Raw genomic sequence first — 18,544 nt, 5'->3', positions numbered from 1 at the left:
GTTTTTAAATTCCTTGTTTCAAAGCTTTGTACCCAAATGTAAAATACTTGCGTATTGCACTATTAACATCCATAACATTCCAATAAGAGTACGTTTGTCACTTTTAATGTAACTTGTTTTTCCATTGCTCCAAATGGCATTGTGGAAACCAATCTCTGAGACTCCTCTTCCAGTGATTTCTCCATGCTGATTCTGTGAGAATGGCGAGTGAAGTATTCTGAATACAAGCTGGCCATGTGCTCAAAGGGAGTCCTCCATCACCAGCCAACATAACTTTTCTTTCCTTAAATCTGGGATCTTACTGTTGGTAAAACAAGTCTTTTTGTTGGAAGTTTTTAGTTGTTACCCTTCTTGCTCCTGCCCTGTCACTTTTAAACAAACAAACAAATATGTACTAACTGACCAGGTACTGACTGGTTTTCTGATCCACACCCCTACCCCCCTTTTTTTTTTTTTTTTTTTTTTTAAGGTATCTGTAACCATATCTGTATTCCCAGTCATGTGAAATCCATAGATTAGGGCCTAATTCATTTATTTAATTAATTCAATTGACTGATTTCCTTATATGAACTGTAACTCAGTAAAATCTTTGAAATTGTTGCATGTTGCGTTTATATTTTTGTTCAGTGTATTTAACCTGGATTGAGGGAGGGAGGGGGTTGATAAAGTGAACCCTAACCATTATTTTAAGCACAGTTCAAAAACCATGACCAGAGGACACAGTTGGAAATTAAGTGGAGATAGACTAAGGACAGAGGGAAGGAAACATTTCTTCACACAAAGTGTAATGAGGGTGTGGAATAGGCTACCTAGTCATGTTGCTGAGGCAAAATCACTTAGACTCAACTCTCATTTGTACATTTTCTGTGTTCTTATGAATTTCCATATGTAATGTGCTGATGTCAAAATAAGTCTTATACCTACTGTAATGTATTTTTTGATAACATTCAAAGAATGAAGTCACCACTTCAATATGTAAAACAAAAAACAAATTACTCTAAGGAACAAACTCACAAGAAATGTAAAAAAGTACTGGTTTGCTTAAAAGGTGTGTTTTTCTACTTTAGTATTGGTGACTGTTTATTCATTGACTGCTGTAGTACGATTCTATAAGTATGTGAGCACTGCATTGAAACGTGCATGTTTTGCAAAGTCACTACTAATATATTGTCCAATGTAGAATAATTTTTAGCTGAGGAAGTAGTCGGTTTATAGTAATATCAACATTTGCATATCTGGAACACATTCCGTTCATAATTCTGGGCAAAAATGAACGGCGTTTCCTAAGAGCAACTGTATTATTCATGTGAACCATGTGTGCCAGGGCAGCCAAACTTGCATTTTTGTTTTTACTGCCAAACAGCCTTTTTTTTTTTTTTTTTTTTTTTTTTTTTTTTTTTACTGACGCTTATTTACTGACATTATAAAACATGTTTTAAATACATTTCTTTAGGTCTTATTTAATTCTTTTGATCATACATGGATACATTTGCAGACTGGATCATTTGCTTTATTAGTCTGAAGCTGGTGCTGTTTTCAACAGCATTCTTGATAGTCAGAATTCGATCCAGAATGTCTGTAGGCAGTTGATTTCTTATGTCTGTTTTTACTGTGGCACAAGGTTTGTGCCAGTATTCATCAGCCACCAGATCCAATCTAAGATCTGTCAAGTCAGTCACTTTTTACTGCATAAATTGCATTTCTAGGCTATGCGGTATATTTCCAAGAACAATCTGTGGGGAAAGCATTGCATGCTGAACGATGTCTCCCGAGCTTGCTATGCTCTGGGTACGTTGTTGAAGAACGTGTATTAATTTCAGCACAGTATTGTTAATTGGCATTCTTTGTTTGATACTTTTCACTACCATCACTGAAGGTGTAGGTGTATGTCATTCGAGTCGACTGGGCAAGCCGCAAAGCAATACAAATATACATCCTTTATTTTGATAGAATAACAGCAATAGTAATAATAACAATAATAAAAAAGTACACAAACAATAACACAAATCCAGCCTATAGAAGCTATAACAAAAGTACAAGCCTATAGACTACAAAGTACAATACACATTTCACTGTCTAAATACAATGTATAGTATGATTTCTTACAAAAATGAATAGCAATCAGTATTTTAGTGATGTTTCCAACCAATATTCATGGTTTCATAATCATTTCCAATACAAATTCATTACTTTTATTGCTGATTTATGCTGGTTGAACTCTGATTGCCACTTAACTTCAGTTTCTGAATGGACATGTGGTCCTCCTGTGTGTAGCTGTCTTCACATATTTCATTAAGCCTGAGAGCAATGCGGTCACTCAGATTCAGATAATCCTTACGTCTCTCACTAAGTTCCATCTGCAGAAAGTCACGTTCCTTCTCCAGCATTGTAAGACTGCATCTGACTTTTTCACCTTCAGCACAGAGTTTCCGGCTTTTGTCTTCCAAGTAACGCTTCTCCTGAAGCAGCTCCTTGAGTTCTCCCTGCAGCTGTCTCTTGTCCTCTTTCAAGTCCGCAACCATTCTAGACAAAGCGCTGCACTCCTTACGCAAATCTTCACTTGTCCTTTCCATGGCCTGCTGATCAAATAGCAATTGCTTAATGTGCTCTTGCAGTCCCTCTTGGATTGTATCCTTGTCTTTCTTCAGCACTTCCATTTGAAAAGACATGGCTTCTTTTCCAGCAATGTACTCCTCTGTTTTCATTTTTAGACTGGTGTTTTCCTGTTTTAACTCTTGCATTCTGTCCATGCATGCTTCCGTCTCTGAATCCTTGATGGAAAGTGATTCCATGGCTTTCTGAGTTTCAGAGTTTGCATCTTGAAGCTTTTGCTTCAATGCCAAGATTACATCTTCCATGCTTGCAACCTTCTCTTCCAACCTCTGCTTCTCCTCAACATTTCTATACCTATCCTGTTTCAAGTGCCTCATTTCTTCTTTTAGGGTTCCTAAATTATGCAAAGTCACTTCTTTCTCTTTTTTCAGAAGGCTGCGCTCATTATACATTCTTTGTTTTTCCTCATTTGCAGAATCAACAAGCTTAATGATATCTTGCTTTTCTATCAGGGTTTGACGTATTTGCTCCTCAGCAGAACGTGCTTGCTTTTTGACACTGACATATTTGTGCAGGAGGTGTTTCAGTTCTTTTACAAGAGCTCTGTTTTCATTTTCACTTTGGGAAAGTGTAACCTTTGCAGAGTTGCAGGCTTTTTCCAAGTTTGCTACCGTCTCCTGATTTGTACTTTTCTCTTGTGCTAGCATTTCCATTAGTGATTGGACTTCTAGTTCTCTAGATCTAAGCTTGTTCCTTTCTTCCTTTATCTCCATATCTTTCCCGTTTAATAACTTTATGATCTGCTGTCTAGCTGAATCATTTAATTGTAGCTGTTCTTTCAAAGACTGAACTTCTTCCCTGTGTCTTTCCTTAAGGAACTGTATTTTCTCCTGCATGTTTCTGTCTAGCTCACTGATCTGCTTCTCCTTCACCTCCAGCTCTTCTTTCAGGTCTCGGATCTCATTGGCCAGGTTAGACATACAGGTGGCAGTGTTGGTAGAGAATTCCTCTTTACTTGGTAACCTCCTGAAACGTGAAGCCTCATGCTCCTTTTCTTTTTCCAGTTTGTCCACTGTTTCCTTCAGCCGCTTGTTCTCCCTCTGAAAGGTAGCGAGCAGGGCTTGTGCCACAATGTCATTTCTTTCAGGAGCTCCTTCAGATATGAGCGGTCTGTGGAGGTCTAAATTTTCCTCCTCCTGAGAAAGCATGGCATTCTGCAGTCTCTGAACCTGAGTTTCGAGTTCCCAAACCCGACTCACCCGAGCCTCTTCCTTCTTCAAAGAGCCTTTCATCACAAGCCTCCCGGGTGATGGACTACGTGACTCAAAAGGGTCTTTGACAAGACTTAGAATCCCACCCGGATAAGCCTGAACATTATTCCATAACATCTGGAGCTCCTCTGCTAGATCTAGCTCTCTTTTGTGGGATTTTTCCAGTTCATTTTTCAGCCTTTCTCCAGCATCACTGATGCTGTCCAGTATCTTCCAAAGCTCATCATTACAGTCTGCCTTCTCTGTAGACATATCTAAACAGCCCTTAGTTGGGGATGAGGAGTACACTGATCTTAGCATTGAGGCTGCAGGTGAAGACACTCCAGATGGCATACCAGAAGATTCCATCATGTTCACTTTGAGTAATCCATCCACATTTTTCTGAAGGACATTGTGCCATGTGAGGACAGCGTCGCTGCTGATTTTACAAGCATGCAAAGACGATTCCAGGTGATCAGAGTCACTGAGGCTCTGATTCATCTTGACGAGAAGATTACTGAGATTCTCAAAGTGTCTGGCTTTATCAGCTGACATGGTGGTCTTTGGGTAGCAGATGGGAGACTGTCTTTGGCATCCCTGAAAAAACAGTCAAACAAGTGAATGGACGAGTCTGGCTAATAGATATAGACAAACAAGTGTTCTGCTTTCTTATTGGCTGCACAGTTGTCCAACACCACTAGTAACCCATCTGCTTCTAATTCATCTATATTTGCTTTACTCAAAAGCTACCCTAGTTGTTTGCCGTTAAAACATTTTTTGTTTGTGTGATTTTTGAATTTTGCTTTAAAGTTATGTTAACAAACTAAATAATTCCATAAATTTTACCTGTTTTGCTGTTCCATTTCCTATAAAGGTCTGAAATGTGCAGTTTTGTAAAGAAACACATCTTATAGCAAACATGTATTTTCAGTTTATATCTGGTACTACTTTAGTTTAAAGAATGTTCCCAGTTTCTATGCCTTTATCACAGGAAATCTGTTACGCTTTCTGGATCATTTCACCTCAGCAGTGACTGGCTTTGATTTAATGACAGGAAAAATCTATTGAACACTACCTAAAAGCAAGTCTTGTAAACAGCTGTATTTATTCGCATTTTACATAGAAAAATAATTGGTTACTATAAGTGTTTCTTTTAAAACCTACATAGCGAATGGGCCTGTACAACATGTAAGATGGATGGAATTATTTTAATATGGTAACTTTTTTGAGAAGGCCTTAAAGGTCTTTTTGAGGAAGTTTTCGCTACAGACAGAGTTGTTCCAAATACAAAACCAGATAAAGCTGTTGAATATTTGTTAAGCATCAACAGAGGAACTGATGACTAGCACTTACAGGGCAGGCATTCCCCTGAGCTTTCTTCCTCAGGGAATCGAAGGCCAGCAGTTGAATTTGGAGGTCCTGGAGGAGAGAGAGAAAGCATTTTGTTTTGAGCAAAGACCACATTGAGGGCGTTTACATGTACAAGTTATGACAGTTTTCCTCACAATGTTTATGCTGTGCTGTTCTCATTTAAGAAAAAAAAGTCAGCCGTACCAATGCAGATTGCTCAATTCATAGTCATTTAGGGGAGTGGATATTTAAATGTCTGTGGCTGCCTAGTAAGAGCGACTCTAAATATTGTGAGGAGAGCTTTTAAAAAAAAATTAACAAGAGAAAAGAATTAACTTGTTGTCGTGCACATTCCGAATTATCACAGGACTGGTTTGTGTCTTGTTACCTTTCCAACACGCACATACACACAAAACTATATAATATAAAACTTCTACTAAGTACAAGTTTTACTACTTAAAAAATAGATATGTTAAACATCTAAAAGTTTTATTTAATTAAAGTAGTATAAATATACGTGGAAAATGTGGGAACACAGGGGGCAGGGGGGTTATACTACAATAAAAAGAAAAACAGTCTGATCCTTAGGCCTATATGAATATAAGACTGAGAACAGGGTATATGTAAAAATACATACGAGGTTCCTGAGCAGCTTCATGCACTGACAGTTCTACAGGCAGAGTACCAGGCTGAGCATCCTAATGTTCCTGTACCTATCTGCCAGTCCCTATACCCTGCCTCTGCTCAGAGAAGCCAGTGACTGCTGGTCTGCAGCTGTGGCAGGAGTGCCAGGCACAGAATCCACTAAACACACACACACACAATATAATGAAACGTGGATGTCTTGTAATATTATCAACATTCAAACAAAAGTCTTTATTTAAAGCAATAAGGTACTTTTATGTTGCTTGTTATCTATATCCATAACTTATTGCACAACATGCCGATTGATGCTAACAATTCATTCCAGTTTTGTGCGGTGGAAGAAGACGTGGAGCTATGTTGTTCCTGGGGCATCTTAAAAAAATTATAGAAAGAGAATAGGACTACTACAAATAATAATAATAATAATAATAATAATAATAATAATAATGAGGCTAAAAGTTTGGTTATTTGTGCTTAACATGCATTTATACAAACATTAATAATGTTTACAGGTTTACATTTGCTGCATCTGTTGCGTTCTTTCTTGTCTGTGTGTGTATCTGGTTTGGTACGGTTTTGCTGAGGAACAACGTGAGATTCCACCAGTTAAACGGAATCTTGACTGCTGAAATTTCACGTGACACAAGCACGATTCCTCCTCCGGTTTACATGGCTTTTTAGAGCTATTTTTATTGAGAAAGCGATTGACTCCGCCCTTAAAGTTGCGCTGACCAGGACGTTCTTTTGTTGTTTCACGATGTATTTGCTTGACAACGTCAAACAGCCACGACTAGAGTCGATTTTAACGTACATGTAAACACAGCCATTGTGTTTTATTTGCTGTTGAATGCAGGGAGGGGTCGTGTAGCAGGTTCTGTCTAATAGAAACCTGACTGCAAACAGGTGGACTACAGCAAACTAAACAGGCAAGAAAATAATGCAATGTTTTGTACTTGTCATCTGTTTGAGCTTTCATTGATTTACCATGCCTCCATCCGGTTTGAACGAACAAGCACAGTGTGTTTCGTTTTATTATTTATTCTTTTGAAATTATTCCAATTATGACTTTAGTGACAGGATTATTGAATATGTAGTCAGAGTTTGAATCACCAATCAGTGTAAGAAATAGCCAAATCCAGAAAGGAGTTCTGAGCTGTACTGTAAATAACACTGTAAATGTTATATGACAAGGTGACAGGTTACCAGGGTGGTGGTTGGATTACAGAGGAGGTTATAAACTGTAAATTGATAATTAAGATTTTCTAAAAATGGTCAAAACTACATATTGAGCATCAGTGTTTTATGTCCTAGAACACATTTTCAGGTGTAAGTAAATATTACCTTCATTACAGACTGGGCTTGGGCTTGCTGTCCCAGTAGAGTGTGGGTCGGATTATCTGAAAGTAAAGAGAAGATCTGGAGCTGAATTCACCCCTCAACTGGCATACTGAATTTACACAATGGGCCCAGTTCGTCACTGTTTGAGGAACGGGCTATTCACAGAGCTGCATACACTAGACTTGGGTAATTACACCTATAAAAGCTTACAGCAGTATTCTACAGTATATACTGTAGTAAACTGTTCATTATACCAGCATTAAATATGATTTACAGCAGCATGTGACTGGTAATGTTTAAAAGGGTAGTCTTAAGTTTTGAATATCAAAGTCAAGAACATTATTCACTCAAACCCTAAGCTCTTGAATGGGCCTATTCACATTATTTTGGTGACCAAATCAATGCCTTAGTGGAATTCATAATAGACTAAAATACTAGCAATCAGAAATATACGATGAAGAGTACAACACTGTAAAATGTTGAGTGTGAGCATGGGTCACGAGTGAAGAGAAAGCTATTTTGTCAGTGTCTTCATGTCTTATTAATAGTTGTTACCTGGTATCCAGCCTTCTGCCTCCATTCTGGAAAATTCCAAACCTATTCAAGTCATAAAATCTGCAAAGCAAACGTAAGTGTTATTTTGTTCTATTTTACGTCAGAGAATTCACCACAATGTCATTGTTGTATATGAATAGTTTAGCGTGATAAACACAAGGGACATAAAAAAAAATTGCATTCTGCCCTGAAGCATTAGAGCTATGAAAATAGGTTGAAAGAACTGAATCTCTTTAGCCTGGAACAAAAAAGAATTAGAGGCATGATTGAAGTCTTTAAAATCTTAAAATGACTTGATATGGTTAACTCTAACCAATACTTTAAGTGCAGTACAGAAACCAGAGGACACACAAAGTGGAGATAGACTCAAGACAGAGGGAAGGAGACACGTCCCAGCGACAGCGAGTGGAAGCGACAGCGAGTGGGAGAAGTACAGCGTGGAAAAGTACAGAGCAGTTTCGAAGCAGAAAGGAGAAATTGCATCTTGAATTGCTTTAATCAGAAAACAGAGGACATTGGGGAAACACAGCCGCGTGTGTTTTTCTGATAACAAACAAGCTGAAACTCGGAGCAGCTGATTCAAATTCAGCGCCGTTTTGAGACACGGGCGAGGGGAGGAGCCGACAGCACAGCAGAACAACGCAGTTAAACGAGGCAGTCTTCCCAGCGATAGCGAGTGGGAGAAGTACAGCGTGGAAAAGTACAGAGCAGTTTCGAAGCAGAAAGGAGAAATTGCATCTTGAATTGCTTTAATCAGAAAACAGAGGACATTGGGGAAACACAGCCGCGTGTGTTTTTCTGATAACAAACAAGCTGAAACTCGGAGCAGCTGATTCAAATTCAGCGCCGTTTTGAGACACGGGCGAGGGGAGGAGCCGACAGCACAGCAGAACAACGCAGTTAAACGAGGCAGTCTTCCCAGCGACAGCGAGTGGGAGAAGTACAGCGTGGAAAAGTACAGAGCAGTTTCGAAGCAGTTTGAAAGCAGGTTGACGGCTGCAGAAGAAACTAAACTTCAAAAAAAAAAAACCCTCAACATGGTCTTCAAGCCAGTAATCTGTGACACCTGCTTGATGTGGGAAATCCAAGAAAACCCAGCGGAGCTAAACCAAGTGTGCGTAAAGTGCCGCGCGATCCAGGATTTGCATAAACTAGTAAGTATGCTAGAAATGGAGCTGGAAGAAGTGAGACAGCAACAAGATCTTGAGGAACTGGCACACCCACAATTCATGGAAGTCTGCATCACCCCTAACAGACTGAAAGCCACCAGGGAGATAGAAGGTCAGAACAGCTGGGTTCAGGTAGGCAGAAGCAGGGAAAAAAAGAAACTTCGTCAAACACAACCACCAGAAATCAAAACAACCAACAGATTTGAGTCACTTCAGAATTTTGATGAGCAGAACCAACAACAAGAGAATGAAAGGAACAACATCCAGGACCCTATTGACAGTGGTGACAAGACAGTAAAAAGAAGGGAGGTCATGATTGTTGGGGACTCCATATTGAGAAACACAGCAAGTTCAGTTCGCAGTTTGGACCCCCTTACTACAACAGTGTGCTGCCTTCCGGGAGCCTCGGTCAAGCACATCACTGAAAACGTGGACAGGCTCCTAGAACGAACAGGAGACGACCCGGTAGTAGTCGTCCACATCGGTACAAACAACATTGGAAGAGACAGACCAAAATCCCTGCAAAACAAATTCAGAGAGCTAGGAAGGAAATTAAAAGAGAAAACCAAAACTGTGGTATTTTCTGGTATACTACCCGCACCTTGCAAAGGACCATATGGACAGCTGGAAATAATAAATCAAAACCAATGGTTGAAGACGTGGTGCACACGGGAAGGCTTCACCTATCTTGATCATTGGACCACTTTCTACAACGAGGACTATCTGTATAGACGGGATGGACTGCATTTAAATAACAAGGGAACTAGTCTACTTGGAGAAAAGATCCTCGAGCAGGTTCGGAAGCATTTAAACTAGAAAGGAAGGGGGGAGAAATCAACAAAAAAACAGAAGGGAGACCGCATCAAAACAAGAACAACAACTCAGGTAAGACAACCATTAAATGTATTTATCTAAATGCTAGAAGTATCAGAAACAAAATTCTAGAACTTGAAGCTACTGCACTAACAGGTAACTATGATGTGATAGGTGTTACAGAAACGTGGTTATCTGAGAGTGATGGGGACGAATATAATATTTGTGGGTATACACTGTATAGGAAAGACAGGCAGGACAGAAGAGGAGGAGGGGTAGCGCTATACATAAGAAACAGTCTTGAAGCCCAGGTGTTAAACCTGGACAAAGAAAATAAAACCGAATCAATATGGGTCAGAATAACAGACAAAAATTCAAAAGGCATAATAATAGGAGCATGCTATAGACCGCCAGATTCAGACGGTGAGCAAAATAATCTGTTATACAATGACATTAGAAATGTGTGTAGCAAAGGAGAAGCCATACTAATGGGGGATTTCAACTTCCCCCAAATAAAATGGGAAAACCCGGTGGGTAGCGCGAAGGATGAAATAGAAATGGTGGAAATGACAAATGACTGCTTCCTAACACAATTTGTCAAGGCACCGACTAGAGGGGAGGCATGCCTTGATTTAGTCTTTTCAAATAACGAAGATAGAATAACTAAAACAGAGGTCAGAGAACCACTGGCAAACTCAGACCACAACATGGTCTCATTTGAAGTGTTTTTTAAATCCTCAAAAGTAAAGACTAAAGCTAAGGTTTACAATTTTAGAAAAGCAAACTATGAAGGTATGAAACAGAGACTAACAGAAGTAGATTGGAGTAAAATAGAGAAAACACCCACAGAAGAAGGATGGTTGTTCTTCAAAAATGTAGTACTAGAGGCGCAAAACAATTATATCCCTAAAGTAGACAAATCTAAATGTAAAACTAAATTGCCAAAATGGTTTAATAGATCAATTAAAAAAAATATTCAGCGAAAAAAGGCACTTTACAGAGCATTAAAAAAGGACCAAAAAGAAAGTACACAGAAAGAGTACACAGAACTGCAAATGCAAGTCAAAAAGGAAGTTAGAAAGGCCAAGAGAGAAATAGAAATGAACATTGCTAAGGGAGCTAAAACCAATTCCAAAATGTTTTTCCAATATTACAACAGCAAGAGAACATTCAAAGAGGAGATTAAATGTTTAAGAGATACAAATGGCAAAATCGTAGAGGAAGAAAAAAAAATAGCAAATATGTTAAATGATTACTTTTCACAAGTTTTTACAAAGGAAGATACTGACAACATGCCCCACATGTCATCCAGTTCCTATCCAGTTTTAAATAACTTTAGCATAACTGAGGCAGAAGTGTTAAAGGGACTAGGAGCTCTTAAAATAAACAAATCCCCTGGGCCGGATGAGATCCTCCCAGTAGTACTCAAAGAAATGAAAGAAGTAATTTACAAACCGCTAACCAAGATCATGCAGCAGTCTCTTGACACAGGGGTGGTACCGACAGACTGGAAAATTGCAAACGTAATACCGATCCACAAAAAGGGAAACAAAACTGAACCAGGTAACTACAGACCAGTAAGCCTGACTTCTATTATATGCAAACTTATGGAAACTATAATAAGAGCCAAAATGGAAAATTACCTATATGGTAACAGGGTACTGGGAGACAGTCAACATGGTTTTAGGAAAGGGAGATTGTGTCTAACTAACTTGCTTGATTTTTTTGAGGATGCAACATCGATAATGGATAATTGCAAAGCATATGACATGGTTTATTTAGATTTCCAGAAAGCTTTTGACAAAGTCCCGCACAAAAGATTAATTCTCAAACTGAACGCAGTTGGGATTCAAGGAAACACATGTACATGGATTAGGGAGTGGTTAACATGTAGAAAACAGAAAGTACTGATTAGAGGAAAAACCTCAGAATGGAGTGTGGTAACCAGCGGTGTACCACAGGGATCAGTATTAGGTCCTCTGCTATTCCTAATCTACATTAATGATTTAGATTCTGGTATAGTAAGCAAACTTGTTAAATTTGCAGATGACACAAAAATAGGAGGAGTGGCAAACACTGTTGCAGCAGCAAAGGTCATTCAAAATGATCTAGACAAGATTCAGAACTGGGCAGATACATGGCAAATGACATTTAATAGAGAAAAGTGTAAGGTACTGCACGCAGGAAATAAAAATGTACATTATAAATATCATATGGGAGATATTGAAATTGGAGAAGGAATCTATGAAAAAGACCTAGGAGTTTTTGTTGACTCAGAAATGTCTTCATCTAGGCAATGTGGGGAAGCTATAAAAAAGGCTAACAAGATACTCGGATACATTGTGAAAAGTGTTGAATTTAAATCAAGGGAAGTAATGTTAAAACTGTACAATGCACTTGTAAGACCTCATCTTGAATATTGTGTGCAGTTCTGGTCACCTCGCTATAAAAAAGATATTGCTGCTCTAGAAAGAGTGCAAAGAAGAGCGACCAGAATTATTCCGGGCTTAAAAGGCATGTCATATGCAGACAGGCTAAAAGAATTGAATCTGTTCAGTCTTGAACAAAGAAGACTACGTGGCGACCTAATTCAAGCATTCAAAATTCTAAAAGGTATTGACAGTGTCGACCCAAGGGACTTTTTCAGCCTGAAAAAAGAAACAAGGACCAGGGGTCACAAATGGAGTTTAGAAAAAGGGGCATTCAGAACAGAAAATAGGAGACACTTTTTTACACAGAGAATTGTGAGGGTCTGGAATCAACTCCCCAGTAATGTTGTTGAAGCTGACACCCTGGGATCCTTCAAGAAGCTGCTTGATGAGATTTTGGGATCAATAAGCTACTAACAACCAAACGAGCAAGATGGGCCGAATGGCCTCCTCTCGTTTGTAAACTTTCTTATGTTCTTATGTTCTTATGTCCTCACACAAAGAGTGGAGAGGGTATTTTACTAACTAGCTGATTGTAAAATGTAATGAACTTGTGTCTGTTCACAGTATTCTTAGTTTAGTTAATAAAAAGTGTACACAATTACAATCTTTTCTTACCCACATGTCATTCATGCTATTTGGTTTTCCAATACTTGCATTGCTTATGTTTCTCATTACATTCTAGAACTTGTTTTTACAATGTTTCAGCTCAGCATGATTCATAGAGATATGCTTTTTACTTAAGACCATTAAATCATGCTTCCAGTTAGTTCCTTGCAAGGGATGTTTGCGTGTTAAATGTGAAACTAAAGTGAAGAGATTGAGGCTGGTTTGACTATGAGTCTCACCTGTGCAAGCTTCACTGCTGACATCTGAGTTGTGATGGGCTAGGTGAGTTAATTGCTACTCCTAACAAGATGCAATGACTAATTAACATGAATGATGAATGGACTATTTCATTTTGTACATTCTGTTTCTTCTACTTTAGGCCCCCCATGAAAGACATGCTTCTGCTTAAGGGTTTCCAAACTACATCAAACCAGTATATATACCAGTTATATGTAGAACAGTAAAACTAAGCATGGCATGTTATTAAAGTATCAATTAATATAACATTATGTAATCAGTGTTGTTTAAACCTACAGTATTTGAAGGCATGGACAGTTTATCACAAATAAATAAATATAACATTTCAGTGGTTTTGTTTTATTTTTATTTGCACCAAACAGAAGATTTTTTTTAAGCAAGCTAAAAAAAATAAAATAAATAGTTACTTCAGTATATAAGGTGCCCAGTAACTCACTACTGTAATCTGATTACATTTTTCAGTAACTTGTAACTGTAATGGTTTCTTTTTTAGACAGGTAACTAGATGTGATAACAGATTACATTTTATGTGAAATAATAACTTTTACTTTCATTTACTTTTTAGTTACAAAAAAGGATTACAGCTAATGCTTAACATATTAATCAGTAATCACTTCATCACTGTATTCCTTAATCAGTAATCACTTCATCAGTGTATTCATTAATTAGTAATCACTTCATCAGTGTATTCATTACAGTAATCACTTCATGAGTGTATGTCAACCGTTACATGTCACATGAACGTGCTTTTTATATCATCTTTCTAGAGGAGAGAATGCATGAGTTGAATAGCTGGATCTCCAAAGAATATTTCAAGCTACTCCATGACCAAGCGAAAAGAAATATCTCTGTAAATTGTACCAGGGAAATAATATTTGTAACTGTAACTAGTTAAAAAGAAATTCAAAGTAATAAATTACACTTAACATGCACATTAACTTCACAGTCAAATCAAACTAAGCAAAATAATAATAATAATAATAATTTTGCAAACTTTCTTATTATAAAATATCACAGTTTCTGATGCTGAACTGTAACAATCTGGAAATAGTGTGAGAGTTCTTGAGGCATCCAAACAAAACTACAATGTTTAGACTTATCCTTCTAGATATAGTAAGATATTTTGTAAATGTAAACACTAAACAGCAATACATCTAAAAATAGTTGACAGTGATGTAATAACTTGCAAAGTCAGTACTCACCGGAGCTGGAGTCCTCAATCTTCACTAAATGCACTCAACACAACGGTGCAGCCAGCTCTTTGAGCAACCCCATTGTTCAGTCTGTTTAAACCACCATTCCCATGGTAACTTGAGCGCAAGTGTCAAAAAAAAAAATCCCCAGGGGCCATGATGGCTTTTTAACAATAAAACAAGCTGATTTGTTGTTAACGGCTGAAATACTTTCCAAGCTGTGCCTGTGCCAATGCAGGCCTCAAGTTCTCTGTAGTTTAACAAAATAAATTCAATTACATTTCTCTCAAGATACTAGAAAAGTTCAAGCTTTCTGGGAAAAATGTGAAAACCAATGCAAAGGCCTCATAAAACAGTTTCAACTTTTACAGCCTTAATAAAATAAAATACCATGTAGAAGACAGTAACTTCTGTCAGCCTTCCTTGGCACAAACTTACATTCATGCATCTGAATTTTCTTCAGAGATTTAGGTCTTTGGAAGGTGAATTTTGGCACACATGTTGGGATGTTCTTTAATTATCAGCCTCAATCATTTATTGCTGTTTGCATTTGTTCCAGCCAATCAGAATGTTGATACCCTCATGTAACAGGCAGTGTTATGTGTTACACTCAATATTGAAACACTGTTTCAGTAACGAATATGTCAGAGTGAAAGCATTTTGAAACTGACAAAGATGATCTGGCTATAAAAAAAACAGTTTTTTGTTTCAATGAAATCCTCCACTGCAGGCATTCCTGCTATATATTGCATATTGTACTGGGTGCTGTTTGACGCAAGGTGACATCCACTCCACTTCAAGTCAGTGATTACCCACCACTGGGTTTATTGGCTGTTCTAAAGTGGGGGAAAGTCAGCTTGTATGCTATACAGCACCTTAAAATATATACTGCATTTAATAACATGTAGTTAAATATGAATAATTAAACAGTTTAGATCATTTTACGTGACAACATCTTATACAAGCCGTACAAAGACATTTCATTCTGCAAGTCTAACAAGCATGTCAATTACTTTCATCCTTTACCACAGCTGTAAATTCAAATTAGGACACATCAGTCACATTAAAAAGTTAAATATCACCTACAGCACATGCACAGATTCTGAATTGTTTGTGCTAAAGTGTGTCCAGACCAAGTTTCATCACAATTGAAGAAGCGTCTCTTGTTACATGTAAAAACGTAGTATATCAAATAAAGAGACAAACAGGGCACCTCCATATTCCCTCTCAATCTGAAACTTGTACTGAAAGAAGTTTTTTAAAGTTTAATCAGAATTTTACAAGGGATAACATAATATATATATAGGGATATAATCCGTATATATATATATATATATATATATATATATATATATATATATATATATATATATATATATATATATAAAAAAATGGAAACACCAATGTAAAGTCACTTAATAGGGTGTTGGGCCACCACATGCAGCCAGTACGGCCTGTATGTGCCGTGGCATAGAGTCTACCAGCCTCTGGAATTCTGCAGAAGGGATGCGGCACCATTCTTCCACGAGAAAGTCAATCAACTCCTGCCTGGTTGATGGAGGTGGAAAATGCTGTCTCAGGCGTTGTTCCAGAATATCCCATAAATGCTCGATTGGATTCAGATCTGGTGACTGAGAAGGCCATGACATATGGATAACATTATGCTCATCAAACCATTGGGCGTCCACACGTTCTCTGTGGATGGGGGCATTGTCTTCCTGGAAGACCCCCCCCATGCTGCAACATGGGGTGAAGATGATCATTCAGTACCATTAAGTAGCAATTAGCATTGACCTTGCCTTCTAAGGGAATGAGTGCACCCAAACCATGCCAGGAAAATGTGCCCCACAACATTACGGAACCACCAGAACCCTTCACTGTTGGAACCAAGCACTCAGGGCTGTAGAGTTCTTTAGGTTGGCGCCACACGTGCACTTGTCCATTTGTTGAGAACATGGTGCAGGATGATTCATCTGACCATATCACATTTCTTCACTTTTCGGTAGTCCATTGCCTGTGCTTTTTGCACCATTGGACTCACAAACATGCATTGCCAGGTGTGATGAGCAGTTTGTGCACTGCAACTTGACTATGGTATCCCGCTCTGTGGAGTTCTCGACAGACCGTTTTTGATGAAACTGGTTGCTCGCGCCCAGGTTGAACTTTGCAATCAACTGATCTGCAGTTGCTCGGCCTGTTTTTCCTTGCAGTTCGAATTAATGCACAGATATCACGATCCTGGAGTATGCACTTCTGCCCACTGTTGCCCTTTGCTGATGATGTCTTTCCCTCTGAGCTCCATGCTGACACCACCTTAGACACTGTTGCTTGTGAAACATCAACAAGTTGAGCTGTCTTAGTCACTGAAGCTCCTACCAAACGCGCCACAACAATCACTTGTTTCAAAGTCACTGAGGTCTCCTCTTCCAGTCATGCTAGCCATAATTATGGGCAACCAGGCCTTTCCAGCATTTTTATACTAACCCTAACCATGCTGGAATGTTATTTGCTTAATTAACACATGAGCCACACCTGTATGGATGCCCTTGTTTTCAATATCCCTCATTTACCCAGGTATTGAAATTTTTTGTCCACTACCTGTATGTGTGTGTGTGTGTGACATGCAGGCAGTTATATGACCGGCAGACAGCTGACCTCCATACACTCACAGATTACACTGTAACAAATTTTTTTTTTTTTTTTTTTTGTTCCTGGGTAGTAAGTGTTATTTCCTAATTGCTTATGTCTCAAAAGTATAGAACATGGCTATTATTCCCCACAAACTTTGCTTTTGTGACCAGGACAGTGATATTTCAAAATATCACTATTTCCAATGGGAAAATGGGCAAATGTGTGTCTTTTCGTTCACATAAAGTCAGAAAAAAACAACATATGAATCCAAATTAACATGTATTTATACTAAAGTAATACAAAGATGACTACAAAAGATTTAGAAGTGAGTAGTTTTTTTGAGATTTACAATTATACTGTATTTACTCAATAATGGAATGACAAATATGTACTTGCTCCAAACACTGATGTTTAATTATATAACAAAAAGACTGCTTCCAGTAGATCTCCTACTGGTTCTAGTCACTCTGCTAATTCACTTATCTTATAGTGAACTTCTTAAGGTTATAATAGGACAATACAATATGTATATTTACTTGCAAAGTATTTATTAAAGTAGCCATGCTTCTGCTATCCTAGCACAAACTGCTGCTTTTATTGAAGAGTAAGGTCAAAAGTACCTTATGCCACTTGCTAGAACTTTTATTTGTGCAACATCCCCCAGATTAAAAAGCAAACAAGTCAAATCAATGTTTCGGTGCCGTGCACCTTCATCAGGATTTACAAAAAAAACAGCCATGTTCATAACAGGAGTGGAATTACCTTGATTGGGTCTGTTCTTCTGTTGATTACGCTCCTCAGTTCCTCAAGGAAATTGCATTCACCAACCTCACTCATGCCAAATACAATCAATTGATCTCTTGAAATGCATGTTTCTAATCAATTGCATGTGGGAAGGGAAAAGCTTTAACTGCAGTTCAGGAACCAGATTTGAGGAAGGCATTTCTACAAATAGAGTTGCTTAGTAACAGGATAAGATATCACTGCTTTCATACTGGCTAATTTCAAAGACAAGGGTGAAGCAAGACTAGAGTTCATTTTTCAACAAAGACATTGTCAGGCTACAAATAATTATAGGTGCTGTGTCCAGATAAAAATGGCTTCAAGAGTAATGTCGTTGGGGTTGATAAAACAGCTTGCGATGCCGTTTTTCACAGTGCTGACACCACTGTGTGGTTTTTGTTTAATGGGAAGTAAATAATGATAACATGAGGTTTTACCTGAAGGGAGGTAATTCATTTGTTTTGCTCAGGTGTAGTAGCCCATACTTTAAACAAATATATTTTACATACAGATGCAGTTAGATAAAAACACTTCTAAATTTGTGTAAACGGGCTGTCTCTCAAATGACTGATTAATTTGTAGTACATTGTCCAATACAACTATAAACTATTAACCTTATGCAGATGTACCTATTATACAGCATTTTTATTTATTTCTGTTTTACAAAAGGTGTGACATTTGTTACATACTCAGAATCCTGTGTTCAGTTTTGGTCGCTACAGTATAAAAGGACATTGAGACGAGCACCTAAACTACCTGGAGTTATTTTTTTTTCTGAGTTATGGAGAACGGTAGAGGGAACTGAACCCATTTAGCCAAGACAATAGAAAGGTGTTTTATAAATGCCCCCCTCCCCTCTCCCACACAAAATTTGATAACTTCAATATTGAAAAGGAAAAGCGACCACTCTTAATATTTTATCTAATTGTATCTTGCTTTTTACTGTTACAAAGACCTAGGTGGCGTAA

General features: G+C 38.0%; 1 protein-coding gene across 2 annotated transcripts; it reads right to left on the bottom strand.

Annotated features, from left to right (window-relative positions):
- Positions 1 to 2,048: 2,048 nt before the first annotated feature.
- On the bottom strand, positions 2,049 to 14,187 carry si:ch211-250c4.5 (coiled-coil domain-containing protein 110). Of its 2 annotated transcripts, XM_041267674.1 has the most exons (5): positions 14,172 to 14,187; positions 7,692 to 7,751; positions 7,140 to 7,195; positions 5,157 to 5,222; positions 2,049 to 4,400 (listed from the first exon to the last, which is right to left on the bottom strand). In XM_041267674.1, the coding sequence occupies exons 2-5, from the start codon at positions 7,714 to 7,716 to the stop codon at positions 2,193 to 2,195; spliced, it is 2,355 nt and encodes a 784-aa protein (XP_041123608.1). In that variant the 5' UTR covers positions 7,717 to 7,751; positions 14,172 to 14,187; the 3' UTR covers positions 2,049 to 2,192. The 2 variants fall into 2 exon arrangements, with proteins under 2 accessions (XP_041123608.1, XP_041123607.1); XM_041267673.1 differs by lacking the exon at positions 14,172 to 14,187 and having other exon boundaries at positions 7,692 to 8,117.
- Between the last annotated feature and the right edge of the window lie 4,357 nt (positions 14,188 to 18,544).

Source organism: Polyodon spathula, chromosome 13 (genome assembly GCF_017654505.1).
Source record: "Polyodon spathula isolate WHYD16114869_AA chromosome 13, ASM1765450v1, whole genome shotgun sequence".
Lineage (NCBI taxonomy): Eukaryota > Metazoa > Chordata > Actinopteri > Acipenseriformes > Polyodontidae > Polyodon > Polyodon spathula.
Note: the sequence above shows the minus strand (reverse complement) of the source record. Positions and strands in the feature narration are given on the sequence as shown.

Excerpts from the sequence above, each read along its gene's own strand:
- si:ch211-250c4.5 (XM_041267674.1), bottom strand. The coding sequence starts at position 7,716 with ATGGAGGCAGAAGGCTGGATACCAG. Across the intron at positions 7,196-7,691 it reads GGCAGAAGGCTGGATACCAG|ATAATCCGACCCACACTCTA; the intron begins GTAACAACTATT and ends CTTTACTTTCAG. Across the intron at positions 4,401-5,156 it reads CTCAGGGGAATGCCTGCCCT|GGATGCCAAAGACAGTCTCC; the intron begins GTAAGTGCTAGT and ends CTGTTTTTTCAG.